The 26,912-nt window shown below is 46.6% G+C and overlaps 2 protein-coding genes and 2 pseudogenes across 3 annotated transcripts; 3 read left to right on the top strand and 1 right to left on the bottom strand.

The window, feature by feature from the left end:
* The first annotated feature begins 2,624 nt into the window (after positions 1–2,624).
* On the top strand, positions 2,625–3,728 carry LOC125523583 (sphinganine C4-monooxygenase 1-like). Its single transcript, XM_048688603.2, has 2 exons — positions 2,625–2,849; positions 2,923–3,728. The coding sequence occupies exons 1-2, from the start codon at positions 2,625–2,627 to the stop codon at positions 3,508–3,510; spliced, it is 813 nt and encodes a 270-aa protein (XP_048544560.2). The 3' UTR covers positions 3,511–3,728.
* A 9,313-nt stretch (positions 3,729–13,041) lies between these two features.
* Positions 13,042–15,868, top strand: LOC125518311 (uncharacterized; annotated as a pseudogene).
* A 268-nt stretch (positions 15,869–16,136) lies between these two features.
* LOC125522508 (uncharacterized) lies at positions 16,137–20,542 on the top strand (annotated as a pseudogene). Its single transcript, XR_015610256.1, has 2 exons — positions 16,137–19,821; positions 19,892–20,542. The product of XR_015610256.1 is annotated as an uncharacterized LOC125522508 (transcript).
* Positions 20,543–21,055: 513 nt separating this feature from the next.
* On the bottom strand, positions 21,056–23,091 carry LOC125522509 (acid phosphatase 1). The gene is made up of 3 exons (XM_048687565.2): positions 22,264–23,091; positions 21,975–22,184; positions 21,056–21,461 (listed from the first exon to the last, which is right to left on the bottom strand). Exons 1-3 carry the CDS (start codon positions 22,698–22,700, stop codon positions 21,284–21,286), a joined length of 825 nt encoding a protein of 274 aa, XP_048543522.1. The 5' UTR covers positions 22,701–23,091; the 3' UTR covers positions 21,056–21,283.
* Between the last annotated feature and the right edge of the window lie 3,821 nt (positions 23,092–26,912).

Below are 26,912 nucleotides of genomic sequence, written 5' to 3'. Positions count from 1 at the left end.
TATATTGGAGGCGACTATAGGTAACCATCCGAGTCAAATATGGCGGGCTATCCTGGAAGGAAGAGATGTGATGAAGCAAGGCTTGATAAAGCGTATTGGTAATGGTGAAAGCACAAAGATTTAGGAGGACAATTGGTTGCCTAGGGACAAAATGCTTCGACCATATGGGTGTATATCAGCAAACCCTCCGGAACTGGTGTCTGAATTGATAGACATGACATCGGCAACATGGAATATAGAGCGTGTGAGGCAAGTGTTTATGCCAATGGATGCCGCGGTGATCTTGAACATTCCTATATGCACACAAAATGTGGAAGACTACTGGAGCTGGAACTTTGAACGCTCGGGTCTGCTCACCGTGAGATCGGCGTACAACATGTTGGTCGCAACAAGAAGGAGAAGGGAGGCTTGGCTCGAGGGTACAGCCGGGTCCTCAAGTTCAAACAAAGAAGATGGATCATGGAAAAGGCTGTGGAATACTCAGGTACTAGGGAAAATCAAGATGTTTCTTTGGCGGTTATCAAAACACTCTATTCTGACGGAGGATGTACGAGCTCACAGACATATGTCGAATACAAGCTCGTGTGCGCTGTGTGGAGGACCTGATTCGTGGAGGCACTCGCTCCTAGAATGCACGGTGGCAAGGTGTACCTGGGCACTTGCTGACGAGGAGGCCACGAACAGTCTAATAGCAATCGCTAGACCTAATGCGAAGTGTTGGCTATTCTCGCTGATGGAATCGGTATCACATGCGGAGTTCATTAAGATATCAGTAACACTTTGGGCGATTTGGTCTTCGCGAAGGAAAGCAATTCATGAGGGCATATTTCAAAGCCCGCAAAGCACGCACTCTTTTATTCAGAGATTTTTGAGTGACTTGAAAATCATCAAAGAAAGAAGCTCAGGCCAAAGGAAAATTTCAGCACCTCAAGCGAGTAGAACAGCTCGCTCATTAGCACCACCAGCGGGATCAGCCAAGATTCATGTTAATGCTGGGTGTCGTTCGTGGGGACGCACGGCAGCAGCAGTGTGTCGAGATGACCTTGGGAACTACCTTGGGAGTTCTGCAATTGTACTCCGAGGCATCACAGACCTGGCTACACTTGAGGCAATCGCGTGCCGGGAAGCGCTAGCACTGGCAGAGGACCTGAACATCCATCGGATAGTCATCTCATCTGACTCAAAGCAAGTGGTAGGCGATATAAAGTCTGGAAACCTGGGAACATATGGTACGGTTATCAAGGAGATTCATAGTAGAGCTCTTCATTTTATGTGTGATTTCATGTATGAATGCCGCAGATGTAACGTTGAGGCTCATAGTTTAGCAAAACATTCACTCTCTTTAGGCCCGGGACGCCATGTGTGGCTAGGCCAATCCTTTAACCCAAGATGTATACCACAAATTGTGGCTTTTGATCATTAATAAAGCTTGGGTTACCCCTCAAAAAAAAATACGGGCCTGTTCCCATTTTTCGGCGGCGGTGGCAGAGACACACGTTCCCGATCCTTGGAAGGAGGCGATTTGTACCGTCGTGTGGCAAACTCGCTCTACTCGGTTGCAGGCCGCTTTTAGGTGTCCATTTGCACGTAGGTTATTTTACTCCTGGTGGCGTGACCTTAAGCTACTTACTATCTCTAGGGAGGCACACAGTAGTGGGTTTAGACATCAGAGCAGAGGTTGGAATCCTCGGCATGGCCCGCGAAGGCATGTGCAACCAGCAAATACTCTACTTTTTGCTTGATGCTTGGGTTAGGCCCTTGTCTAAGACCCCCCCCCCTCCCCCGCGCGGGCACCGCGCGGACTACCCTAAATCGGCGGCCTCTATACTCTTAGCATCATGGGAGCGGTCTCGATAATTGTCTCCATAGACAGTGGTCGGCATCATGTGTTGCGCGGGCATGGTTCTAATTTCCACTAGATAATACAAAAGACGGCCGCGAAGATGATTGACAATATAACACCATTGAATTTGTGCTACATAACCTCCTTTGTTGATTTTTTTCCCAGAGAAACCTCCTTTATTAATGCTTCCATATTTCTTGCATCCTGACAAATGTTGGAAACAACATTAGCAATTTGTGTATAGTTTGAGGCCCAATAAGCTGACCAATAGGGATGCAAACGGGTCAGGATAGCGAGGGAATACCATAGCACAAATATAGTGTTAATTTTAAAAACGTAATGAGTAAAATTTTAAGCTAATTGATGAGTTTCGCAGGCGAAGGTTTTGAGTTTTGGAGAATTTCCCTCAGACACGCATAGGCTTAAAATCCACGCGTGGAACGACCGACACGCTGACTACTAAACCGCGTATGTCCATGGAAGCGTACGTCTGGCTTGAACGCCACTTTTGACTAAATTCTGATGTGCGTGGAACGCCTTGCTTGAACAACTTTCTTACTAAATTCCGTGTGTGGAACGTCTGGGTAAAGTAACAGAATTTCTACTAAAATCTAGATGTGCATAAGTAAGAGATTTCACAGAAAAATTCCAGACTCCGATGATTACAGCCTTGACAAGACATTGTCCTATGACCGAGGCAATCTGCAGGGAGTATGACCAGCTAGCATTCTCAACGGTCCATATAAACCCACAGTACCAGTAACAAAAGCAAAGGTACAACATGAAGCTCGTATTCGCTGATGAAGCGCTGGCCATTGTCGTCCCCGTCGCTGCCTACTGGGTCTACTCCGGCATGTACATGGCGCTTGGACGGTCCATGGACCAGTACAGGCTACACCCAAGGGAGGAGGAGCGCAGCAAGAACCTCGTGCCCAAGCGCGACGTCGTCAAGGGCGTCCTCCTCCAGCAGCTCCTGCAGGCCGCCGTCGCCGCCGCCATTTTCATGGTATGTCAGAACTCTACACGCATGCACGCACCTGAAGACATTCATAACATATAGCATACGTACGTACGCACAGCTTACGGCCGGGAACACCGCGACGGCCGCCGGCGAAGGCGACGCGAAGCAGCGGACGGCCTGGAGGACGTGCGTGACGGTGGCGATGCAGGTCGCGGTGGGCATGGCCGTGCTGGACGGGTGGCAGTACGCGTGGCATCGGTACATGCACCGCAACAAGTTCCTGTACCGGCACATCCACTCGTGGCACCACCTCCTCGTCGTGCCCTACGCCTTCGGCGCGCAGTACAACCACCCCGTGGAGGGCCTCCTCCTCGACACCGCCGGCGGCGCGCTCGCCTTCCTCGCCTCCGGCATGTCGCCCCGCGTCTCCATCTTCTTCTTCACGCTCTGCACCGTCAAGGGCGTCGACGACCACTGCGGCCTGTGGCTGCCGGGGAACGTGTTCCGCCTTTGCTTCTGGAACAACACGGCGTACCACGACGTGCACCATCAGCCGCGCGCTAGCAGATACAACTTCTCGCAGCCATTCTTTGTGACGTGGGACAAGGTGTTTGGGACGCACATGCCCTATGTGGTCGAGAAGAGGCCCCAAGGAGGGCTCCACGTGCGGCCCATGGCCTTGACATCTACAGGAATGGGCGAATAAACTCAGTACCATCACTGCTAGAAACCATTCTGAAGAAAGAAAATCACTACCAGAAATCATAATAGCCATGTTGGTTGAATGTAACCCTCGGTAGCTTAAAAAATAGAAACTTCTTTTTAAGACAGTTCAGACAGAAGCGCTCATATACACGTGCATACACTCACTTATATGAACGCGCATACACACAACATATCCCTATAAGCACCTTCGACAGACTGAGCCGGCATATCATCTTGAGATATACAAAGTCGAATAATGCGAGCAGCAGCACTTGAATTATGGTGGACTGAGGATACCATTGTCCCTCTAACCACCCAACCACATATTGGTTCACTTAAAAAATGCTCCCTTCGTCCGGAAATACTTGTCGCAGAAATGCATAAAAATGAATGTATCTAGAACTAAAATACATCTAGACAGATCCATTCCTTCGACAAGTAATTCTGGACGGAGGGAGTAGAAACTTGAAGGGTAGTATTTCTATAGGGCAAATATTAAAATTTCCCGGCAGAAATAGCTACATATAGGGATAGAAACATTAATTTGGATGTCGGTTAATATGAGGCAATTGCAATCCAGGAACAATAACTTGGCCTATGGGGACATTTTAGTAAAAAAAATAACTTGCAAAATGTTCACCCGCGACCGATGGGTTCATTCTGGGCCGAAATCGCTTTTGTGTCAACACGTGGCCTACCACGCTAGTGATGCGCGCGCGCACACACACACATCTTCTATATCTAAATAGCTAGCCCCTATTAACTATTTCTCTTAACATGCAAGCATGCCACATCATCCCATAACATGCATGAGAAAAGGCCCACCTCCACTATCATATGTCTTCCAACATGCAAGCATGTGACTTCATCATTATACATGCATGGAAAAAAGACTCGTCTCAACATGCAAACATTGAAGAGAATTTTCATTCTACTATGCTATTTATATAGTAACCAAACATAATAAATTATATGTATTTTCAGTTTTAGCCGTCATATTATTACTTCAAATATTCATTATTCATACAACGAATCACATTGAAATATGTTGCAAAATATTCCCGCAACAACGTGCGAGGTATCATCTAGTAAATATTATGAATATGCATATTCAAGAGTCCCAAATAGTCATAATATAAATCTGTTTTTGTAACAAAGTACATAATTTAATGATGTTTCCCTACAAAAATGTGTCCAATTGACCGATGTTGCATCCGGTGAGGTGTACGAAATTTATCCAGAGTGCCATCTTCTCTATCTACATTATGTTTTTATGAGTTTCATGATGGCAGATTAGACTTAAGAAGAATTAACTTTGGTATTGTCACACTCATAGTTTGATACCAAAAGGGGCTTATGCAGATAGTTGTGCTTTTGAAAATTTTCTCTATGGCCATGAATGGAAATAGTTAAGTCCATATATGCACAGACTCATCTCTTTTTGTCAAAATGCCCATCAAAGAGAGAAATATCATGGATGGGTCATGTCCTTGCATGAAATTTTGCAAGAATCAATATGGAAAAAATATAACAAGGGGTGGTGGTCAAGCTGGATTTTGAAAAAGCCTAGGATAAGGTTAACTGGATTTTTTTGTTTCACGGCTTGACAGAGAAAGGTATCAATGAAACATGATAGGATGGTTCGAAAATATTGTCAAAGGTGGAACACTACTCAATGTGAAGGTGAATGTTGATGTTGGAAAAACTATGGTAGTTTGAAAGGAGTCAGGGGGATCCATTGTCACCATTAGTCTTTAACATTATGCAAACTATCTACAGAAGATTGTACATTTAGCTCAACAAAATGGACATCATGTTGGTCACGGTTGATTGAGAGAGGGGTGGCTATATTACAATATGTTGTTGATACCATATGATTCATACATGATGACTTTGATAGTGCTAGGAATACGAAAATTGTTGTAATATATGTTTGCGCAAATGTATGGCTTGAAAAAAAAACTTTTAAAAGAGTGACGTGCCGATGGTTTTGAATGATGATAGCCAAATGTATGTTGATTTATTTAACTTCCAGTTGGGACCTTGGCCAATTAAATATTTAGGTGTGCCTATTTGTGGTCGTAGGCTTCACACTAGTACAGAAACGGGCTTCGGCGGTGGTTCTCATATATGGGCCGACGGCGATTCCTTAATACGCCTACACCGGGGGCGGCTCATTGTGGGAACCCGACAGAAAGCCTATTGGAGGGCCCACGATGCCCGGCAACAGAGGGCAGCCCAAAGACGGAGATAAACCCCATGCAACCAACTTAACCTCCAAGTTGGTGCGGCCGCAACCCTAGATTGTTTTCCTCTCTCTGTAAAACCCTAGCCTCCTCAAGTGTACAAGGGGAGGCTAGGGAACTCTCATCCTCATCTACTCCCGTAGAAACAAGTCTCGGTAGTCATACACACCATTGTAACCCCTTGCACGAGATATCGCTCCACCATGAATAACAAACATGAGCAGAATGTAGTATTACTCTCTGGAAGCCCGAACCTGGGCAAAACCATTATGTGACCTCCAGACTTCCAGCTATGCTAGGACCCCAACTGAGGGATCTGATGGTTTTCTTCACCGTTAGTTGGCGCGCCAAGCACGGGTTCTGTCGGCCGGAGACCGATCTCAGATCGAATCTTCCCTGGCCTCCGACGGTCTCCCGCCGGGGGAGAGCCACACCTTTGGCCCCCTCAGTTTTACCATCCACGGGGTAAGCCGGGTCGACATCAACCCACCAGCCCACCCTGTCCGCACGATCTACATCAGCATTATGGCCTTCACCACCAACGACCACGACAACCTCTGCATGTGCCTACGTCGATCCAAAAGATCACATCGGCATACTCATCCATAGCTGCGGCATCCTCACCGCTTGCATCGAGCCATTCGTACCCCTTTGGGCTCCAGAACGCCGAAGTCGCGTACCAGCAGATCATCTTTAAATGATTGGACAACCGGACCACCAGGAGAGCGACAGTTGGTCAGACGCCTCAAGTTACACGACACCCTCGCCCCCGATCTCAGACTCGGAAGGCAACGAAGAACTAGCAGACTATGATACCTCATTAAAATTTACTAGTTGGCATGCATGACACTAGCTATGATACTCCCTTATCGGAGCCGGCTTGACCTTGTCACTGACAGCCAGGGAGTCTTCATGTGTGTGCCCCTAAGGGCCATTGCTCTGAAGTCGCCGTCAATGAACACTTGAATAGATCTGAAGCACCTGATACCAAATCTCGCCATCTGACAAGAAAACCTAACCTCACCGCCACAAGGAGATGGCGGGAATCTACGTCGAAGCTCCATCGACTACGTCCAGTTGGGCGAACTCGAGGAGGATCGGAGCACGTGATGCGGCTTGAACTACGTTGGTATTTCCCCAAAGAGGAAGGGATGATGCAGTACAGCGATGGTAGGTATTTCCCTCAGTGATGAGACCAAGGTTATTGAACTAGTAGAAGAATCACGCAACACTACGTAAACGGTACCTGCACACAAAGAACAAATACTTGCAACCCGACATAAAAGAGGGGTTGTCAATCCCTCCCGGGTAAAAGATAGATAAATTTGTAGTAGATCGGATAAATAGATCTCGCGGGAACGCGATATAAAATAAATAACAAAACATTGCAACAAGGTATTTTTGGTTTTTTGGATTAATATATCTGAAAATAAAAGATGCAACTGAATAAAAAGGCAAATAGCAATATATATCTGAAAATATATGATGAGAAAATAGACCCTGGGGCCGTAGATTTCACTAGTGGCTTCTCTCAAGAAAAATAGCATACGATGGGTAAACAAATTACTGTTGGGCAATTGATAGAACTTCAAATACTGATGACGATATCCAAGCAATGATCATTATATAGGCATCACGTCCAAGATTAGTAGGCCGACTCCTATCTACATCTACTACTATTACTCCACACATCGACCGATGTCCAGTATGCATCTAGTGTATTAAGTTCATGGAGAAACGGAGTCGATGACATGATGTAGACGAGATCTATTCATATAGGAATTAGATCCCATCTTGTTATCCTTAATGGCAACGATACATACGTGTCGTTTCCCCTTCTATCGCTGGGATCGAGCACCGTAAGATCGATCCAATCACAAAGCACCTCTTCCCATGGCAAGAAAAAAATCGATCTAGTCGGCCTAACCAAACCAAAGATTCGAAGAAGAAATACGAGGCTATAAGTAATCATGCATATAAGAGATCAGAAGACTCAAATAACTTTCATGGATAAAAACATAGATCTGATCATAAACTCAAAGTTCATCGGATCCCAACAAACACACCGCAAAAAGTGTTACATCAAATAGATCTCCAAAAGACCATTGTATTGAGAATCAAGAGAGAGAGAGAGAGATAGATAGATAGATAGATAGATAGAGAGAGAGAGAGAGAGGAAGCCATCTAGCTACTAACTACGGACCTGTAGGTCTACAATGAACTACTCACGCATCATCGAAGAGGCACCAATGAGGATGATGAACCCCTCCGTGATGGTATCTAGATTGGATCTGTGGTTTCTAGAACTTGCGAGCGGTTGGAATTGATTTTCGTCGACTCCCCTAGGGTTTTTGGATTATTGAGGTATTTATAGAGCAAAGAGGCGGTGCGAGAGGCCACCGAGGTGGGCACAACCCACCAGAGTGTGCCTGGGCCCCCAGGCGCGCCCAGGTGGGTTGTGCCCCCCTTGGGGCACCCCTCTGGTACTTCTTTGACACATCATGTGTCTTTTGGCCCAGAAAAATTCTTCAAAAAGTTTCGCTGCGTTTGGACTCCGTTTGGTATTGATCTTCTCCGAAGTAAAAAAACAAGCAAAAACAACAACTAGCACTGGGCACTATGTCAATAGGTTAGTCCCAAAAAATGATATAAAGTCGCTATAAAATAATTGTAAAACATTCAAAAATGATAATATAATAGCATGAAACAATCAAAAATTATAGATACGTTGGTAAAGTATCAGCACAGAAGACAAACTCAAAGGAATTACACCTGAGAGGACTAAAAAAAACCCTAACCTAACTAACCGGAGCGAAGGCAGTGGGATTCCCCTCCCCACCACCGGTCTCTAGAGCGGCAGGAAGAGGGAAGACGAATCCATAGGCTCACCGGTGAAGCCTGGAGGGAACAGTTTTCCCTAGCTGCCAAGGATAGGGATGGGAAAGAGAAACCCTAGATGTGTGATTTATATATTATGTTAAATCAACTTAGAGCAACTATGTCATGTACGTTGAAATTTAGATGTCTTGGTAAATTTAATTTACAGAGTTATGGAAAATTATTTTCCTGGCATTGGCGAGTTTTCATCGATACACACATGGGCAAATTATTGTATTAGCTTCTTTTGTAAAGCTTTGTGTTCTGCGGTAATAAATTTGGGCCCTTTTTTCCTTTGCCACGTGATGTTTTTAATAGCTTCATGGTTTTCTCAAAAATAGAAAGTTGTAACCCTGAAAGTTACTCCATAATAATAATAATCTGTAACCCTAAAAAAATTTCCCAGAAAAAAAAACCGCAACCCTAAAAAAGGACCCCGATATAGGGCGAACGTCATATTTTGGTGGAACCACCACGAACGAATGGTTCGCTAGAAGCACGAACGTTTTTGTTCTCTAGGATGGGTCTGACTGGGGTCGTTCGCGTGGAAAGGGCCATCCTAGAGAACAGAAATGTTCGTGCTTCTAGTGAACCATTCGTTTTCCGAATCATGTAAATCACGTGGTACAATCGGTACAGAAAAAGCTAGACTTTCAAAATATGGGAGGTATGCTCACTGCCTCACTATCGTCACGGAGTGCATGGGCGCTCTCTAGTTAGTGGGATGGCCACCATTTTCTATACAATTTAAAATAATTAGTGCAATCAAAAAAATAAAAAATCATGTGATCCAAAAAACAATGCAATTTTTAAAAATTTCATGAATTAAAAAAGATTTCCATATTTGAAAAAAACAGTTCATATTTTTTTAAGTTCACATATTTGAGAAAAATTTGTACGTTCATGTATTTGAAAATGTTTGTGAATTTGAAAAAAGTTCAAATTTTTTAAAGAATATCAATAACTTATTTTTCTTTCTGCTTTTGAAAAGTTCATAAATTTTATAAAAAATGTGCATTTGAAAACGATGTCACGTTTTTCAAAATATTAACAAAAAATGAAAGCGAAAAACAGAAAAAGAGAAAGAAACGCGAAAAGGAAAGAAAAGTAGAAAACCTGAATGAAAAGAAAAGAAAGAAAACCGGACTGGGAAGCTACTAAAAGTTTCCCAAAACCTAGCTGAACTATTGGCCCAGGACGGAGGGGGTGTGCGTCGCGGTGCGAAAACAACTAAAGCGGGTGTTAAATAAGATCTTTCCAAGGTCTACGACCGTGTCGACTGGGATTTCTTGGAGAAGGCCCTCATAAAATGGGGATTCTCTTCAAATTGGGTGGATCGAATCATGGTATGCATTCGGTCAGTCAGATATTCGGTTAAGTTCAATGGGAAATTGTTAAATAAGTTTTCTCTAACCCGTGGGCTACGCCAAGGTGATCCATTGTCCCCTTTTTTTAATTCCTTTTTGTGGTTGATGCTTTATCTGCATTGTTGCATAAATCCATTTTGAATGACGGGTTGGAGGCCTTAAAGATTTGTAGAAGAGCTCCAAGAATTTCTCATCTACTGTTTGCGGATGATACCTTGTTATTCTTCCGTGCTAGACCGGACCAGGTAGTTATTGTCAAGAAGGTGTTGAACACGTATGCTGAAGCGACAGGACAATTGATTAATCCTTCAAAGTGTTCCATCTTATTTGCAGACAATTGCCCGCTTGTTCTTACTCAGGAGGTAAGGAGTATTCTGAATGTTTCCCAAGAGGTGTTTGAGCCAAAATACCTAGGCTTACCAGCCCCTGAAGGTAGAATGTGCAAAGGGCTACTTCCGCCCATACAAGAAAGGCTTAGCAAAAGGCTCGTGGACTGGAGCGAAAGATATATGTTCAGTGCAAGCAAGGAGGTCCTAATTAAGGCGGTGGCTCAGGCAATTCCAACTTACATAATGAGTGTCTTCAAGCTGCCCATGTCAGTATGTGATGATCTATCTCGTTTGATTCGGCAATACTGGTGGGGTGTTGAAGATGGCAAAAGGAAAATGGCTTGGCTCGCTTGGGATAAGATGATTCTGCCTAAATCAATGGGCGGCCTGGGATTTCGAGATATGAGAGCTTTTAACCAAGCGATGTTTGCCAAATAAGCTTGGAGATTGATAGATCACCCTGAAAGTCTAGTTGCAAGACTACTAAAAGCTAAGTATTTCCCTGCAGGAGATTTAGTGGATACGGTTTTTTACCGAAAATGCTTCGGCAGTTTGGCGAGGAATTGAGCATGGACTCCAACTAGTGAAGAGAGGCATGATATGGCGAGTGGGAAATGGTAGTAAACTTCGGATATGGAAAGATCCCTAGATCCCTAGGGGTCCATCTCTACGACCTATTTCGCCAAAAGGAAAATGTCGACTCAAAAAAGTCTCTGATTTACTTGATGTGCATGGACGATGGAACATGAAGGTACTGAACAAATACTTCTGGCCAGTGGACGTTCAGACCATTTGCTCCATCAGAACGTCTCTCAGTCAGGAGGAAGATTTTATCGCATGGCATCCGGGAAATTTTGGCACCTTTTCTGTAAAAAGTTCATATCATATTGCGATGTGTGAACATGTTCAGGAACATAATGCAGGAGCAAGCAGTACGCGTCCAGGGGGGAATCGGCCATGCTGGAACCTAATTTGGCAAGCTACTGTCCCAACCAAAATGCGTACATTCGCATGGAGAGTCGCAGTAGATGCCTTGCCAACGAACAAGGGCGATGATCATCATGCTTCTATGGAGGATCTGGAGCTTACGTAATGACCTAGTCCATGATAAAGCTGCTCCACCATTGCATGTTTCTCGTTCATACTTGTGCAGTTACCTGGCATCTTGTAAGGATGCTCTTGAGGCGGAGATCAGTGTCATCCTGGAGGGGTTATCAATGAGCTTTCAACGCTCCGAACTTCCAATTAATATTAATCCAATCAACAAATTCAGTGGCCATTGCTGCTTGACGGACGATTCGCTTATTCGGTCAGCCTATGGACATCTGATGATGGAAATCAAGAAGCTCCTGCAGCTCCATGGGTTTGTTCCGTTTTTAATTAATCATAATCAAAATAGTGTTGCTCGTAGTCTAGCTAATGTAGGGAGAACTGGAGGTAGCACCGCTTGTTGGTTGCATCAGGTTCCAGACAGTATTAAACAGCTTGTATTAGCGGACTGTAACGCTATTTCTAAGGAATAAGAACCCATTTTATTCGCAAAAAAAAAACTAAAGCGGGCATTTAAGGCACAAAATAGGAGTTGCCCACTCTGCGCAGGCCCTCTCAGAGCAGCTCAAAAATCTTGAATTTAAAAAAAGGTCGTGCATTTGAAAAATGTTACTCCCTCCGTAGCGAATAATTCAGGATGCGACCTAAATGCAGCTTGAGTATGGCGGTTGTGGGCCCAAAGATGTTCTAGCCTGGGCCCTCTCAGTACAGCCCAAGATATACGTATGTATCGCGGACCAAAAAATTGGGCCCACCTAGTGTACCCCATCGCGGTTGTGGGACGCGGTTTTTTACGTTCGCGTTCTGTATGCAGCGCGAATTCGACCGGCTATCAAGCATGTTGTCCAATCAGTTAGGTCCACCGTTGTGTCAGCCATGCACCAGCCACAGGCTAGTAGATTCGTTTCTCTAGCTAGGTCTTGTGCATGCTTTGTGCACTTTTCCCTCCCATGCTCCTGTTTAGTGGCAAGTCAGCCTCATAATTATATCTAGCGTGGATAATTAACGTCGCTAGTTACTTTTTGTTGCAGGATAATGTCATTAGTTACTATGGAATTATTACATGTTAACTCACAGCCTCACTAAAAAATCACGCGCGTGCAATTTTTATGAAGGCTTTGTCGGACTTTATGAAGGATGTGCCTGAACTTTGCCATGAAAATCAGAAGGACTTTTGAAGAAACCAATAAAAAGGAGAAGTTCTTTGAGTTTTGGCGACAAAGTCCAGAAATACGGTTAAAACGTTCTCTAACTATTTTTCAAAAATTGTGAGCTATGCCAAAGTTTTCCAAAAGTACTTTTATTTGTCATGGCAAAGTTCAGATACCAGTTTAACAAAGTTTGGTTATATGTTTTTTAGGGATACAGTTTGGTTCTATTTAAAACTATTTAAAAAACATTCTTTAAGAACAATTTCAATAACATGATATTTTAAATTTTGTGATGTTTAAATTATTTTCAACAAGATAGGCTAGAGGGATAATCATAGGAATTAATTCCACTGCCGGAAGGATAAAATAAATCTAGCAACAGGGCGTCACTTACTATTGGACAAAACTAGTCTGGGTCCTAACGGATCCTTCTCAACTTTCTTACGCGCATTATGGATAGATTTGGACGATGAAGATACACGCTATGAACGGAACACGAATGTAAATGTCTTTTCCAGCGGTTGCGTGAACTGAACACGCACCTCCCGTGCCGCCGCCGATGCGCGCCGCCCAGCCTCGCCGCCGCTGCCGGAGAAAGTCGGGGATGCAGGAGAGTGGCGTGGCGGCGTCGACGCCGGCAGGTTCGACCTCTTCCCCGTCATCGCGTAGGGCGTAGATTTCGCCCACCTATATATGCGCCGATGGAGAACGACGACTTCCTGATGGAGATACTCCTGCGGCTCCCCCCGCGACCTTCCTCCTCCCCCGCGTCTCCTCTGTCTGCAAGCGCTGGCGCCGCATCGTCGCTGACCCCCAATTCCTCCGCCGCTTCTGCGCGCACCACCGGGAACCCCCCATCGTCGGCGTGTTCTTCAACTCCAGCCTCGATGAACCCTCCTTCAGGTCGACTCTGGATCCACCGGACCTCATCCCGCCCGAGTGCTTCTCCCCACGGCTCGACGGCATCGAAGGCGGCATCTTGTCCTTTCGCGGCTGCCGCCACGGCCGCGTCCTCTTCACCGGCACGGACCGTGGCAGCAGCAGCTGCCGCCAGGTCCTTGTGTGGGATCCCGTCACAGGCGACGCCCGCTGCACAGCCAGTCCACCACAGCTGAATGGTCACCACTGGAGCGTGTACGATGTGCAAGCGGATGTGCTCTGTGTTGCCCGCGACGAGGGCCACGTGCATGGTGCCTGCCATTGGAGCCCCTTCAAGGTGGTCTTGGCGTGCGTCAGCGCCGGCGTCGCACGAGCCTGCGTCTACTCGTCGGAGATGGGAGCCTGGGCCAATCCCATCTCAACCTTGGTTCCATTTGGTATGTCTCCATCTCTTGGGAATTCCCTCTACTGGTTTATGTTTGGCCCCCAGGCAGGTATCCTTGAGCTTAATTTCGACAGACAGAGCCTAGCCATGATCGAGGTGCCACCACATGCCTACGCCAACCATCATGGACTCTATTTGAGTAATCTGGGTGGCGTGCTTGGTTTCATCGTCATGTCGGAATTCCACAGAGCTCAACTATGGGAGAGGATCACTGATTTTGACGGTGTTGCTGGGTGGATGCCGGGACGAACTATTGAGTTGCGCAAGCTTCTCCCTCTAAAATCAGGGGAATGGATCAAAAGAGTAAGGATTATCGAAGGGGACGATAATTTGGTACTTCTGTCAACATCTAGGGGCATCTTCATGGTTCATCACGAGTCATTGCAGTTTGAGGAGATATTTAAAAGCAACCCTCTCAATCGGCTGTCTACTATCTATACATATCCATTCGAAAGTTTCTTTGCTGCGGCTGCAGGTAATAACATGCATTTACATGGCAATTGCAGCAAAAATATAGTTATTTCTGATGGTTTTTGTTTCACAAGTGTTGGACTACCAATTTAAATTCCATCATCTCAATTATTTCTTTGGGTGCTTGATGAAGTACTGTTGTTGTATTTGATACTATTATTCAGAAATAACACAACAAATCGATTATAGCTCACTCGCTTGCCTATTGCCGCTGTTTGAAACTTGTCTTATGTGAACTCAGATTTGTGTGGGTATAGTACAGATCATTCTGGCATGCATGAGACAGAATAGTCGGAGATTGGCAAGAAATGTGAACAGCTAATCTTTTTTATTGGTACAAAATGCTGGATTGTGTAACTGAACAAGTTACATAATAACTGCATTTTAACTCAAAGGTCTCAAAACTCCAAACGGAAACTTTTTGCAACCCAAATGGGCAGCGATAACCATCTGAAGTTAGTATTATTTAGGCCATTGCTCTATCAGTTGCAGTCCACGCATACGTAGTCACCCACAACAGGTTTTACAGCATCCGCTAACCCTACTCCTAGCAACAATTGGTGGAACAAAAAAAATTCAGAACAAAAGCTCTGTTGGCCTTAGTTCAGAACTACTGATTTTTAACTATCTACTCCCTCCGTTCCGAATTACTTGTCACATGTATGGTGTATCTAGATGTATTTTAGTTCTAGATACATCCATTTCTACGACGAGTAATTTGGAACAGAGGGAGTAACTTATTGCAAACGATTGTACTGCAAAATCATGACTGAATGCTAAACTACAGGAGTGAGTGTCCCCTCGAGGGGTTCTGGTCATTGTCTCCCAGGAAGTTTACTGTCAGCCACCGGTCATCACTACCAGGACCTTACCCTGTGGAAATCAATGCACTTATAGCTCAATGGAAGCCTTAGAAAAACCCTGACCTTACTGAAGTAGTAATTTTTGCTATAAACTGTGCAAGATACAACAGTTTGGGATTTTCTTTTTGGGAAGTATTGATAGTTGCTTCTTGGAAAGAATAATTTAATGTAGAAAATAAACTGGCCATTAAAGATTGAAAGCATGAGCTTCTTGTTGCCTTGGTTGGTATATGACGTTGGAACTTTTTGAAGATTATCTAGGACAACGATCTTTAGGTTTGGAGCTATTGTGCTTGTGCACCCTAGCGAACGCTGAAAGTTAGTCGATGCTTCTGTAAACCATTTCATTCTTCATGCAGGAGTGAGTGATCTTCGTGAGGGGCGGGGACAAGGTGAAGGTGGAGCAGGCGGCACAACGCATCAATGAGAATACCGATCTTTGCTGTTAATTTATATGCGCTTTATGGATTTCGGTTGCATCCTGGACGTTATGTAGTTCAGCTCTCTCAAGCATCTGACTACAGTTTGCTATCTCGTTGAGCTGGGTTTGGTGATATCACGCTTTACGGAACTTTCTGTGTGTTTTCTCTTATCTGTAATAGCAGTGCTTCCAGAATTTGTAAGCAGGACCCCATTACTAGTTTTTCCTTTTAACATAATAATAAACCGGGTGGTGTAAAGCCTTGCGTCTGAATATACCATGGATAAACTTGGTTTTTTCCCAATTCTATCATGGCAAACACGTGGAAGAAGTGTTTCTGATGGGCTCTAGCATTTCTATTTCTTCATACATTGATCGGATGAATTCTAAGTATGTGTTATTTGTATAGGTTGCTCAAGCAAATAGAACAGGAGGGACTCTTCTGCTCTTAATTGTGCAGCCGACATATTCAGGATGTTTGCTAAGTTGGCTAGGAACTGTCACTGTTTTCTTGCGGTCAGCTTCTTCCCTGGACATCGTTTCAGAATTCCATTATGCAGAGATAAGCAACATGGTGCTCCGGAAGCAAATTGTTATGTCCTTCCTACTTTGCCAGACTGATATCTGAAGTAGAACGGAGCAAGAACAGAAGTTGACCAGGTGAGAGGATCAGAATGAAAGTTCAGGGTAGTTGGGATCCCTAGTTAGTTCTTTCTTTACTTGCTGAACCAGTTGCATACAGAGGCTTATAACCCGCCTCACTCACAGCATCCTCACTGGCCCACCTGCCAGGAACGTCACACATAAATTAACTCACACTATGCGGGCCCACATGACAGGTAGTCGCTAGCCCGCACCGCTCAGGCCACCGTCTTCTCCTGTACCACTTCCTGTTGTCATGGCCGCACTGTAGCCGGTCATGACATTGCTTCCCCTTTTGAGACGCAGCAGCTTGCCCCCAAGCTGCAGCCACACTAGTGAGATACACAATGCTTGCGCAACACTGCATCACCTTCCCAGGTCGCCATCGCATGCGGCAGGTTGCTCCATTTCTCAGGTTCCCATTCTCCGCCGGGTGTCTGTCGTCGAGGATTTCTTCTGGTTCCAAATCCTGCAGAGAAGTATACCTGGTGTAAAATTTGGGACATGAGGCTAAAGTTGTCGCACACGGAGGACTGGTTGCACTGACCTCTGAGCGGTCCATCTTGTATGCTGCTGGACCAAGAATGGTAATGCGGTGCAAGAAAAACCCGAATGCAACACCTGACCACCCGATGATTGGGCATACGATTGCAGCTTCAAATACGGTTACTCCCCCACTGAAAACTCACAAGGTGAACAGCCATGTGCGTCATGCGTTCCCGAGCCCGTGCCAACTGTGTCTTGAGTGCGTGTTGATGGCGCCCCCGAAGAACTTCCTAGACATCAGTATTGCTGGTGGATGCGATATCAGGGATCATTTATATTTCAGTGAGTACAAATGATGCCCCATGTTTGTAGGATCCAGTTCTGCTCTTGGCTGGCTCCTGCTCGTGCAACTGTGTTTGTTGATCCTATTTGAGTTTGAGATTCAGTTTACAGTCGAGAGCAGAACAGAGTCTGAAGATACATCATAGTCTTTGACCACTACCGCGTTAGCATATGGAAGTTATTTTGGCAAAAACTTTGCTCCTGTTAGTTTTGCCTGCACACTGGAGTTTCCATCCATGGCCAAATTATGGGTGCGGGTGGCCATGTTGGTGTTGCCCTCCAAGAACTGGTGCCATGTGCGGAACAAGATGGAGAGGACTGACACTGAGTCACTGATACTTCAAAGAACTGTTGCCTTCAGAATATGATGGTGCAGTCTTGAAGCCCCAACAGCATGATGCGTGCGTGCTACATCTCTGCTGGCTTGCTGCTTCCTCTTCTGTCATCGGGCACAGTTTCACTCCCTCGCTGTCCGGTGATTCTTCATGGTGGTCTTTTCGACGACTCTGTCTCACGCAAGCATCTTTCATTGGTGATGTGTGCTGTTCGTTGCTGCTCACCTGATCATTGAGCCGTCAACAAATCCAAGAGTCAATGTAATCAAAAGCAACTATTCTACGTAGAAATGGTCACTGGTCAGAAAAATCATTGAATAGCAGATTGACAGGGGACCTAGCTTATTTTTTTGCTTCTTTGGAAATTGACAGGAAGCCTAACTTATTTGTCTTCTTTCAGTTCCACTGCATATAATTCCCACATTGTTCACCGTAGCGTCCTCATTGAGCCCAAGATGACTGCGGTTGCTAATTCCAACCCTGTTCGTGGTAGCATCCTCCACAAGCTATCTCTAGTCCTCCTCATTTGCTTACTCCTCGGGTACAACTGTGAAGCCATGGGCAGGAAGGCTGAAAAGGCCGCACTTCTTAGCCTTGAGAGATACTGGGGCCTTCAGACGACTATCAACTGGAGCTCCATCATTGACAGAGGCCACTGTAAGTGGGATGGGGTCACTTGCACTCAGGAGGGCTTTGTTACAGGTATTTCACTCAGATTCTACAATCTTGCCAAGCCAATTCCCTTAGAAATCTGCTCCTTCAAGAACATTACCAACATTGACCTTTCGTCCAACAAGATCCCAGGTCCTTTCCCTACGGTTCTTTTCGGCTGCTCAAGCCTTGAGTTTCTGGACCTCTCATTCAATTCTTTTGTTGGTAGTCTCCCATTAAATATCCATTTACTGTCAAAAACAATTACCTACCTTAACCTTGAATCGAATAATTTATCCAGTACTATTCCTAGTTCAATCTTCCAGCTTTCATCCCTAGAAGTTCTGAAACTATCTTTCAATCGCTTTGATTCACACAGAATCGATCCACAGTTGGGAAATTTGACAAACCTAGAAGAATTGTCAATGAGTTATATGAATATAGTTGGTGAAATTCCAGACACTATATCCAGGCTGACCCGACTTATAACCTTAGATTTGTCTTCTAACACACTGAATGGGACAATACCGACTGGGATTTGGAGCATGCAGAATCTAGAGTTCCTTGATCTACACAGTAACTCTCTGTCCGGTCGCATACCAGATGATTTCTGTAAGCTCAAGAATTTGTCCCAACTTAGAACCTTAGATTTGTCTTCTAACACACTCAATGGGACAATACCTAGTGGGATTTGGAGAATGCAGAATATGAAATTGCTCGATCTACACAACAACTATCTATCTGGTCACATACTAGATGATCCCCGTGAGCTCAAGAATCTATCCCCACTTACAACCTTAGATTTTTCTTCTAACACACTTAATGGGACAATACCTACTGTGATTTGGAGAATGAAGAATCTGGAGCTCCTCGATCTACACAATAACTCTCTATCCGGTCACATACCAGATGATTTCTGTAAGCTCAAGAATCTGTCCCGCCTTTTATTGTACGACAACCATTTCCCCGGCCCAATACCAGAAAACATTACACAGTTTCCTAAGTGCACCAGATTGCACTTGAAGATGTTTGTAATAATTCTCCTGGTCTCTGGTTCAGCCATTCTCATATGCACAGGGCTGATTGGTTTAACTAAGATCAAGGCATTTTTCTCAAAGGAAAAGGATGATGATGCCCCATCTCCACTGTGGAAGCTGACGGCCTTCCAAGCTACTGATTATGACATTCAAGACATCATTTCTAACCTCATTGATGCAAACCTTGTCGGCAGTGGTGGCTCAGGAAAGGTATACAAGATCTGCCTTGGTAACACAAACGGCGAGGTTATAGCTGTCAAGCAAATATGGACTAGTGGCGGACGGGAACATGATATGCTGGAAAAGCAGTTTCAAGCTGAAATTGAGATTCTTGGATCCATCCGACACGCCAATATTGTAAAGTTGCTTGGCTACATTTCAAGCTCCAAATCAAAGCTCCTCATATACGAATACATGGAAAACGGTAGCCTGTATGAATGGCTGCATCAGAAAGATGATCCTACTAGTACAACTAGACGGTTGTTGAACTGGCCGATATAAGAATGTCAATAGCAACCGATGCCGCAAGAGGGCTGTGTTACATGCACCACGGTTGCTCTCCTGCTATAGCACACCGTGATGTGAAGTCCAGCAACATCCTACTGGATCCTCAGTTCAAAGCAAAGATTGCGGACTTCGGGCTAGCTCGCTCTCTGCTTAAAGCTGGTGAGCCAGAGTCAGTCTCAGCGGTGGTTGGGTCCTTTGGATACATTGCTCCAGGTAAAAATTTCAGTTATTTTGAAATCTGTATTATAACTGTGTGAACAACTACTTACACTTTGTTTTGTAGAATTCGGAAGCTCGAGAAAGATGAATGAGAAAGTGATGTGTACAGCTTTGGGGTGGTTCTTCTGGAGCTGGTAACAGGGAGGCGTGCAAATGGTGGGGGCGGGTACGAGAATTTGGCGCAATGGGCATGGAGGCAATTTCATCAAGATGAGGACATCCATTTGACAAATGTGATTGATGCAGACATACGAGATCCAGCCTACTCGCGTGAGGTACAACTGGTGTTGAAGCTAGGGCTAATTTGCACCGGCACAAACCCATCATCACGGCCGTCGATGAAGCAGGTTCTGCAGGTCCTACAGCGCTGAAAACACACGGTGATGCAGTTCCATGAAGCAGGTGCTGCAGGTCCTGCAACGCTGAAAAACACACGATGATGCAGTTCGTAATAAGCCATCTGAACCAGAAGGTCGTCAAAAGTTTCAGAGACACGCCGTGCTGTTATTCTTACTAGATATAATTTTCTTTTCGAATGAAACGGAAGCACGGCGACACACACAATGTTTTTTCTACAAGCAATAAGATTCAGCATCTGTTTTTTTATTGTGCAATGTCAGCGTGTTGTCTGGCCATTGATCCTGTTTACTTTGAGGTTCAGTTTAAAGTCAAGGACTAAACAGAGTATCAGTATAAACATCTGACTTTGGCAACACTTTTGGTAACCTTGCGTGTCATGATAGCTCCAGCGAGTTTCGATCTTGTCACGCTATCGTTCTAACCTAGGCTTGCCCTTCAAAATATAAACATCAATCTCCCTTTTGAGGGGAATTCATTCTGAACTTTGTGTTGGGTGCTGTTACTTTCTGTAGACAGAAAAAAAAAAGGTGTCTTTCTGTGTTGGATGCAGTCTTCCTTCAAACCTCAGAGATCCTACACAAGTGTTGGTAAATGCGAGATCCTGCTGACAGAATAAAAAGAGGTGCGCAGAGCAGCACTGCAGTTTTTTTTCTTCTTCTTAGCTGGTTCCTTCCTTGCAACAATGTAAGAAGATCTGAAGATGCACACCACTTTTTTTTTTGGTTTGTTCAGCAGAGATGAGGAGGCTAGATTTTTGTAGATTATGCCCAGAAGATATTATTTCAAGAGATATCTTCCTGCTTAACAGCATAGGATATTTCACGGAGCCATTCCGTCGATTCCTCGCCTTTTCGGCACATTGTGTCCATCAAAGCAACAACATTTCACATCTTATCCATTACAAAATCAAGCTCACAAGTCCAATCCTTTTGCACGGTATAAATCCTTCCTTCTCAATTCCATTCTCAGTTTTGTTTTTGCACACTCAGTCAGTCAGTACAGGGTTCAGTCAATCGGGCCGGCATGACGAACGCAACAGATAAATAAGCACTGCATTTCTCACACTATGCCCACCAATCATGTCTGCTCTCTTGTGTCAGGGGATGTAGTACATTGGGTTGGGGAGCTTGAAGGAGCGGGCGCTCATGGAGTAGCCCAGCAGGTCGCTCCACTGGTCGCCCGAGTTGCCCAGGATCTTGTACCCCTCCGCCTCCATCTCCTTCCTCTTCTCCGACTTGTAGGCCGTCGCCGTTTTCTCCCGGTCAGCCGCTGCCCTGGACATCATCACAGAGGGCAGGTTTCAGAATCCCATTATGCAGAAATGAAGAACACTAGTTGGCAGAAGACTACAACAAGATTAGTGGCTGTGAAATTCAGCACCGCAACAAGACTATTTCACCCTTGTCCTCAGGTTGTGGTACTGCCATATTAGAATTTGGATGGAAGGACTGGCGCTAACTAAGTAGATTCATGTCTGGAACGCGTACCTAGAACAGAGTATTCGGTCCAACATAATGAACTTTCTACTGCCTATATGCAAGGACATTGCTGCAGCGCTGAATTTTGATGTATTTTTGTGACAAAGACTGCTGCATTTGGTAATTTGGGCATTCTAATGGGTCTCTCAGCCAGTGATTATGAAGAGCACACAGAAACAAGTTTAATATTTGGAGCAGGACATAGCTCAATGGAATGCCTAAAAAAATTCCCCACCAAGGCAGGGTGAAAGTGATGTGCAATGGTATAAACAGCAGAAGAGGGACGGTGAAGGTGTAGGTGGGTACTACCTGAGTATGAGCTTGTCCCAATCGTGGAAGCCCTGTCTCCTGAGGTTGTCGACGGTGACGGCCTGGTGGGCCTCGGTGCGGCCGGTGAGCAGGAAGGTCTTGAACCCCAGGTCGCGCACCTCCCTGTAGAGGCGGAGGCTGGAGGGGATCGCCGGCGCCTCCCCCGTCTCCACCCACCGGTCGAACTCGCGGTGGTCGAACAGCTCCAGCCTGCAGTCCAACATCGAGCGTGAGCAAATCTCAGTCGAGGAATCGAGCTTCCCGGCCCGGCGGTCTCGAAATGGCTCACCCGTATCCGTGCTGCGCGTAGTAGGGGAGGTTGGAGAGCAGCGTCTCGTCGATGTCGAAGACCCAGGCGGCGTCGTTGGTGGAGTCGGCGGCGCGCGCGGAGCGGGCGTATGCGGAGGCCTCCCGCGCGACGAGGTCGAGGTCGGAGCGGTAGGCGGGGCCGGTGAGGTATGCGCGCACGTGCGGCACGCAGCCCTCCGGCACGGCCGCCCACGGCGCCAGGTTGTTGGCCTCCCCCGCCGTCCTCCAGCTCGCGCACCGCAGCTCCGCTTCAGCAGCCTCCTCGGCCCGCTTCTCCTCCGCGGTCGGCAGCTGGATGACTAGCGGGCGCGGCGGCAGCTGGTCCTGGGCGGCCTCCACCGCATCTCCCGCGACGGAGCCGGCGAGGGCGAGGAGGAGCGGCAGCAGGAGCAGGGCGGCGCCGCGGTGGCACGCCATGTCCGCCGCTGGCGCGGGTGGGGTCGCCGGAGAGGAGCGGGGATGGGGCGCGCGCGCGCACGTGGGGTAGAGAATTAGGCCGGTGGTGGGGTTCGGCTGGCTCCGGCGAATTGGGCGGCGACGGGAAAGGGAAAGGGGAAAAGCGACCGAGAGCGAGAGGATGGAACAGACGAGGAGGTCGGGAGGCGACCGGCGGGATAAATAGATAGAGGCGACCGGCGTTCGGTTTTGGTGAAGGAAGAGGAAGGAAAGGGGAGCGGGGGCGAGGGATTCGAATCTGCGGGAGGAGGATTCGTCGTGGGTTGCTTAGGGGCGGGGCCACCGGCGGATTGGGTCTGGGGGGGGTGACGTGCCGGCCGCGGATTGGGTTGTCGCTGCTGGCGCGCTCACAATCGATCTCCGGTCGGCGCCGGCGGGCGGGGGCGTGCGCAAAAGCGTGATCTCTTGTAAATAAATGGAGGACGTCCCAAAAGCTAATGATGGAAGCAACCGCGTACGTCGACAGCAACAAGGAAAGGACTGGGCTGGGGTTTCCCTTTCTTTCTTTTTGTTTCTCCTCGTCCACGCCCCTTTCTTCTTCCTCAGACAGACTAGCGACAATAAAAGTAGAGGTAATATCACCGGTAGTCACACAGCATGCATTGGATGTACAGTTTAGTGCTACAACTTGTGGGGCTGGGGTTTCCGTTTGAGGCTTTCTTTTTGTTTCTCTCCTCGTCCACGCCCCTTCCCGGCACAATGTGTCCATCAAAGCAACAACATTTCACATCTTATCCATTACACAATCAAGCTCACAAATCCAATCCTTTTGCACGGTATAAATTCTTCCTTCTCAATTCCATTCTCAGTTTTGTTTTTGCACACTCAGTCAGTCACTAATTAACATAAATACTGTAACACAAGCCGGAGAATCAACTGGCACGCACCTGCCGTTCCGACCAACTCGGTTTTGTGGATACGACTAAGAACAACTACGATAAAATGACATAAGCAGACTATAAAGACTATAATATTATATACTTCCTTCGTCCGGAAATACTTATCGTACAAATGGATATAAATGGATGTATCTAGAACTAAAATACATCCAGATACATTCATTAGTTGGACAAGTATTTTCGGACGGAGGAGCTATACGAGCATAATTGGTTTGGTGCCCAAATTGGCATGCCAATGTTTGGCATTGTGCCAAATATTGGCTACTCATTGGTTGGGTAACAAGTTGTCTTGCCTATCTCGCATAAAGTTGCCAATAATTGGCTAGCCAAATATTGGTAGCAAACCAATCATGCTACGTTTAGTTGGAGGTGAGAGAAGAGGAGGGAGAAAGGAAGCGAGCTGTAGAATAAAAGCCTACTATAACACGAGACCCAAGACCCTCCGTTTCTTTTACTCCGCATATAAGATTTGGTCAAAGTTAAACTACATAAAGTTTGACCAATCTTATATGAAAAAATATGAACATCTACAATATTAAAACTATACAATATGAAAATACATTTTGTGGTGCATCTGATAATATTGATTTCATATTGTCAATGTTTATTTTTTTAATATAAAGTTAGTCAAACTTTATAAAGCTTGACTTTTACCAAACCTTATATGCAGACTAAAAAAAGACGGAGGGAATACTATTGTACAAGCAGGCTATTAGGTTGACTCTAGATGCTATGCCAACTTCTTATAGCCAACTGTTGGCTATATTATTAACCATGCTCTAAGCGCAACTCCAACACGCAGAGATCAAACCTTCCCTAAATGTTCGGACCTTGTACTTGTTGTTTGGCCTCTTTTTTCCTACACATTGTCGTGTCTCAAACATCCGGGGTTGCGTCCTGGCCTCCGAACTCTCGCAATCTAGTTGCAAAGTTGGGTGAGGTTCGTGGGTGTCCAGGCGTTCGACACCCCATACCCATCCAAATCGAGGCGCGTTTGGACAGTTCTGCATTGCTTTCGCATGAAAAAGCCCACCATTTCTCAAATTCTTCGCTACAATCACCACCATCATCCACCCAAGTTCCGTCCTTTTTGCCGTTCGACATTGCGATGGAGCCCGCTCTTCATTTGTCTTGTCGTGGTTGCTTCGATCGGAGACGCCGGTGCTCTAGGGGTAACGCGCTGCTCGACGATTGGGCTCCCCGTGCTCACGCTTTCCAGTGGTGAGAGCATCTACACCCAATCCCCAAAAATCCTCCCTAAACATATGAACAGACAGCCCGATCACTGACCGAACAAGAGACGGAAGGGAAAAAGGTAACCCAACCAAACCTCCACCTTACCCCCACCCACATTAGTAAACCGTCATACTCGAACCATATATGAGGAGGATTCGAGGGGCTCGTGGACGCACCCAGGTAGGACACTATCCACCCTGGACTACCTTTTCTTTTTTCTCTCACTCCATACCGCCAATCCGGACATTTTTAGGACGAAGTGAGAGACATGGCTTAGGGGGCGGGGCCACTGGGAGGTGACATGCCGGTCGCGGATTGGGCTCACAGCGCTGGTGCGCTCCGGTGGTCTGGTCGGCGAGGCACAGCCCTGGCATGCGCAAAAGCGTAATCTCCATTCATAAATAACTAAATAAAAATCCCATCGTGTGTGAATGTTCATGAAAAAGCCAGCGTTGGATGCATCCGTGTCATTTCTGTTCCAAAACAAAAAGAGCGTGATTGCGTATATGGCGAACGTTCGCCAACAACACATGGGATTTTCTGCAAAGATGACAGTCTCAAAGCTTTCATCATGAAAAATGTCATGTCTCTCTGGAGAAACTGCCACCCACGTATAAATAAAAAATGTCGTCAAAATCGTTCAAAATGCCATGTGTTGCCGGCGAACGATCAACAAGTAACATTACCGTCTTGTAAAGGAACACGCTCGGGAGAGTTATTTACCCAAAACCACCATACTTGGTCTAGGGTAACAACTTAGTACCATATTTGTACCAGAGCACGAAAAACCACAAACTCAGCATCTAACCTGTAACACGGAGCACTAATGCTTGGATTTGGTCGCGAAAACGACCAAACCAACAAATAGTGCCCGCATGTCAGGATGATGTGGTGTGCTTATGTGGACAAATATGTTGAGTTGGACGAATGTCCTACCCGTCAATGACTCGAGTCTTTTTTTTTCTTCCTCTTTTCCTTCACGGGCATTTCAACAAACAGGCTGTGAGCGACCATTGCTTCTTCCCTATCTCCGGCCGAGCTGCACCGTGGCTGGTTCTTCTCCGTTGCCGAGCCTGTGTGTGCCGCCAGGCGACACTTACACACGGTCGTCGGCGTTCGATGCCATCCTCGCTGGCTGTGTCGTGGAAGTCGAAGTGGCCGCCTCCTTGGGTGTCGCGCAAGGAGACTAGGTCGCGTCGTCGAAGTGGCCGCCTCCCTTGGCGTCGCCCAGGGTGTGGCCGAGCAGCCATTAAAGCACGGCGTCGCCCCAGAAGCTCGGGGCGGCCCCCATGGTTTTCTTCCGCGGACCCCGTTCCCGAGATGCTGGCCGCCGCGTCGTTCTTGCTCAGCTCCTCCCCGGGCCATCATCGAAAGCAGCACGCTCCTCCCCGTGCGACCAGGTCTGGCGCGGGAAGGATGGCCCCGACATCCACGGTGGAGCGCGCGCTAGCGCTGCTGCGCAGCTGTGCACAATGGCCGGCGACGTTGCGGCACGCTGGAACTGCTGCTCAATGCACACAGCGGCTAGCAACGCTACGGTGGTGAGCAGGGAGCCCCTGGACGCACCCGTGCTGGCGTGCATGCCATGGATGGCATGCCCGGCCGCCTGACGAGCCGTCCTCGCCGGCAGCCTGACGCCCGACGAGCCGCTGGCTTCATGTCCGTGTGGCCTCCCCTGTTCACCGCACTCTTCCCCGTGCTCCGACCGCGTCAAGCTCACTTCGGCCGCGTCAAGCTCGTCCCCATTCCTCCAAGAAAAAGCTCCTCAGCGGCCGCCCAGAAGCTGTTTGATGAAATGCCTCATAGAAATAGAGATGGGATGAAGATGGCCGTTTACTCATCAACAGGTGGGTCCTGCATTTTATTTGCCACATCAGTCGGTCAAACTTTTTAGTCTTCGCCATGTCAGCTTGACAGGTGGGCCCTATTTGTCGGGTTCGTTATTTCCTCGAGCAAACTCGACGATTAGTGCTCCAGTTACTGGTTAGGCACAGAGTGGGTGATTTTGTTTACCTTGGCACAAATATGATACCAAGTT

This window comes from Triticum urartu, chromosome 7A (assembly GCF_056163025.1).
Source record: "Triticum urartu cultivar PI428250 chromosome 7A, HENAU_Tu73, whole genome shotgun sequence".
Taxonomy (NCBI): Eukaryota; Viridiplantae; Streptophyta; class Magnoliopsida; order Poales; family Poaceae; genus Triticum; species Triticum urartu.
The sequence above is the reverse complement of the archived record's forward strand: the minus strand, read 5'-3'. Positions and strand labels throughout refer to the sequence as shown.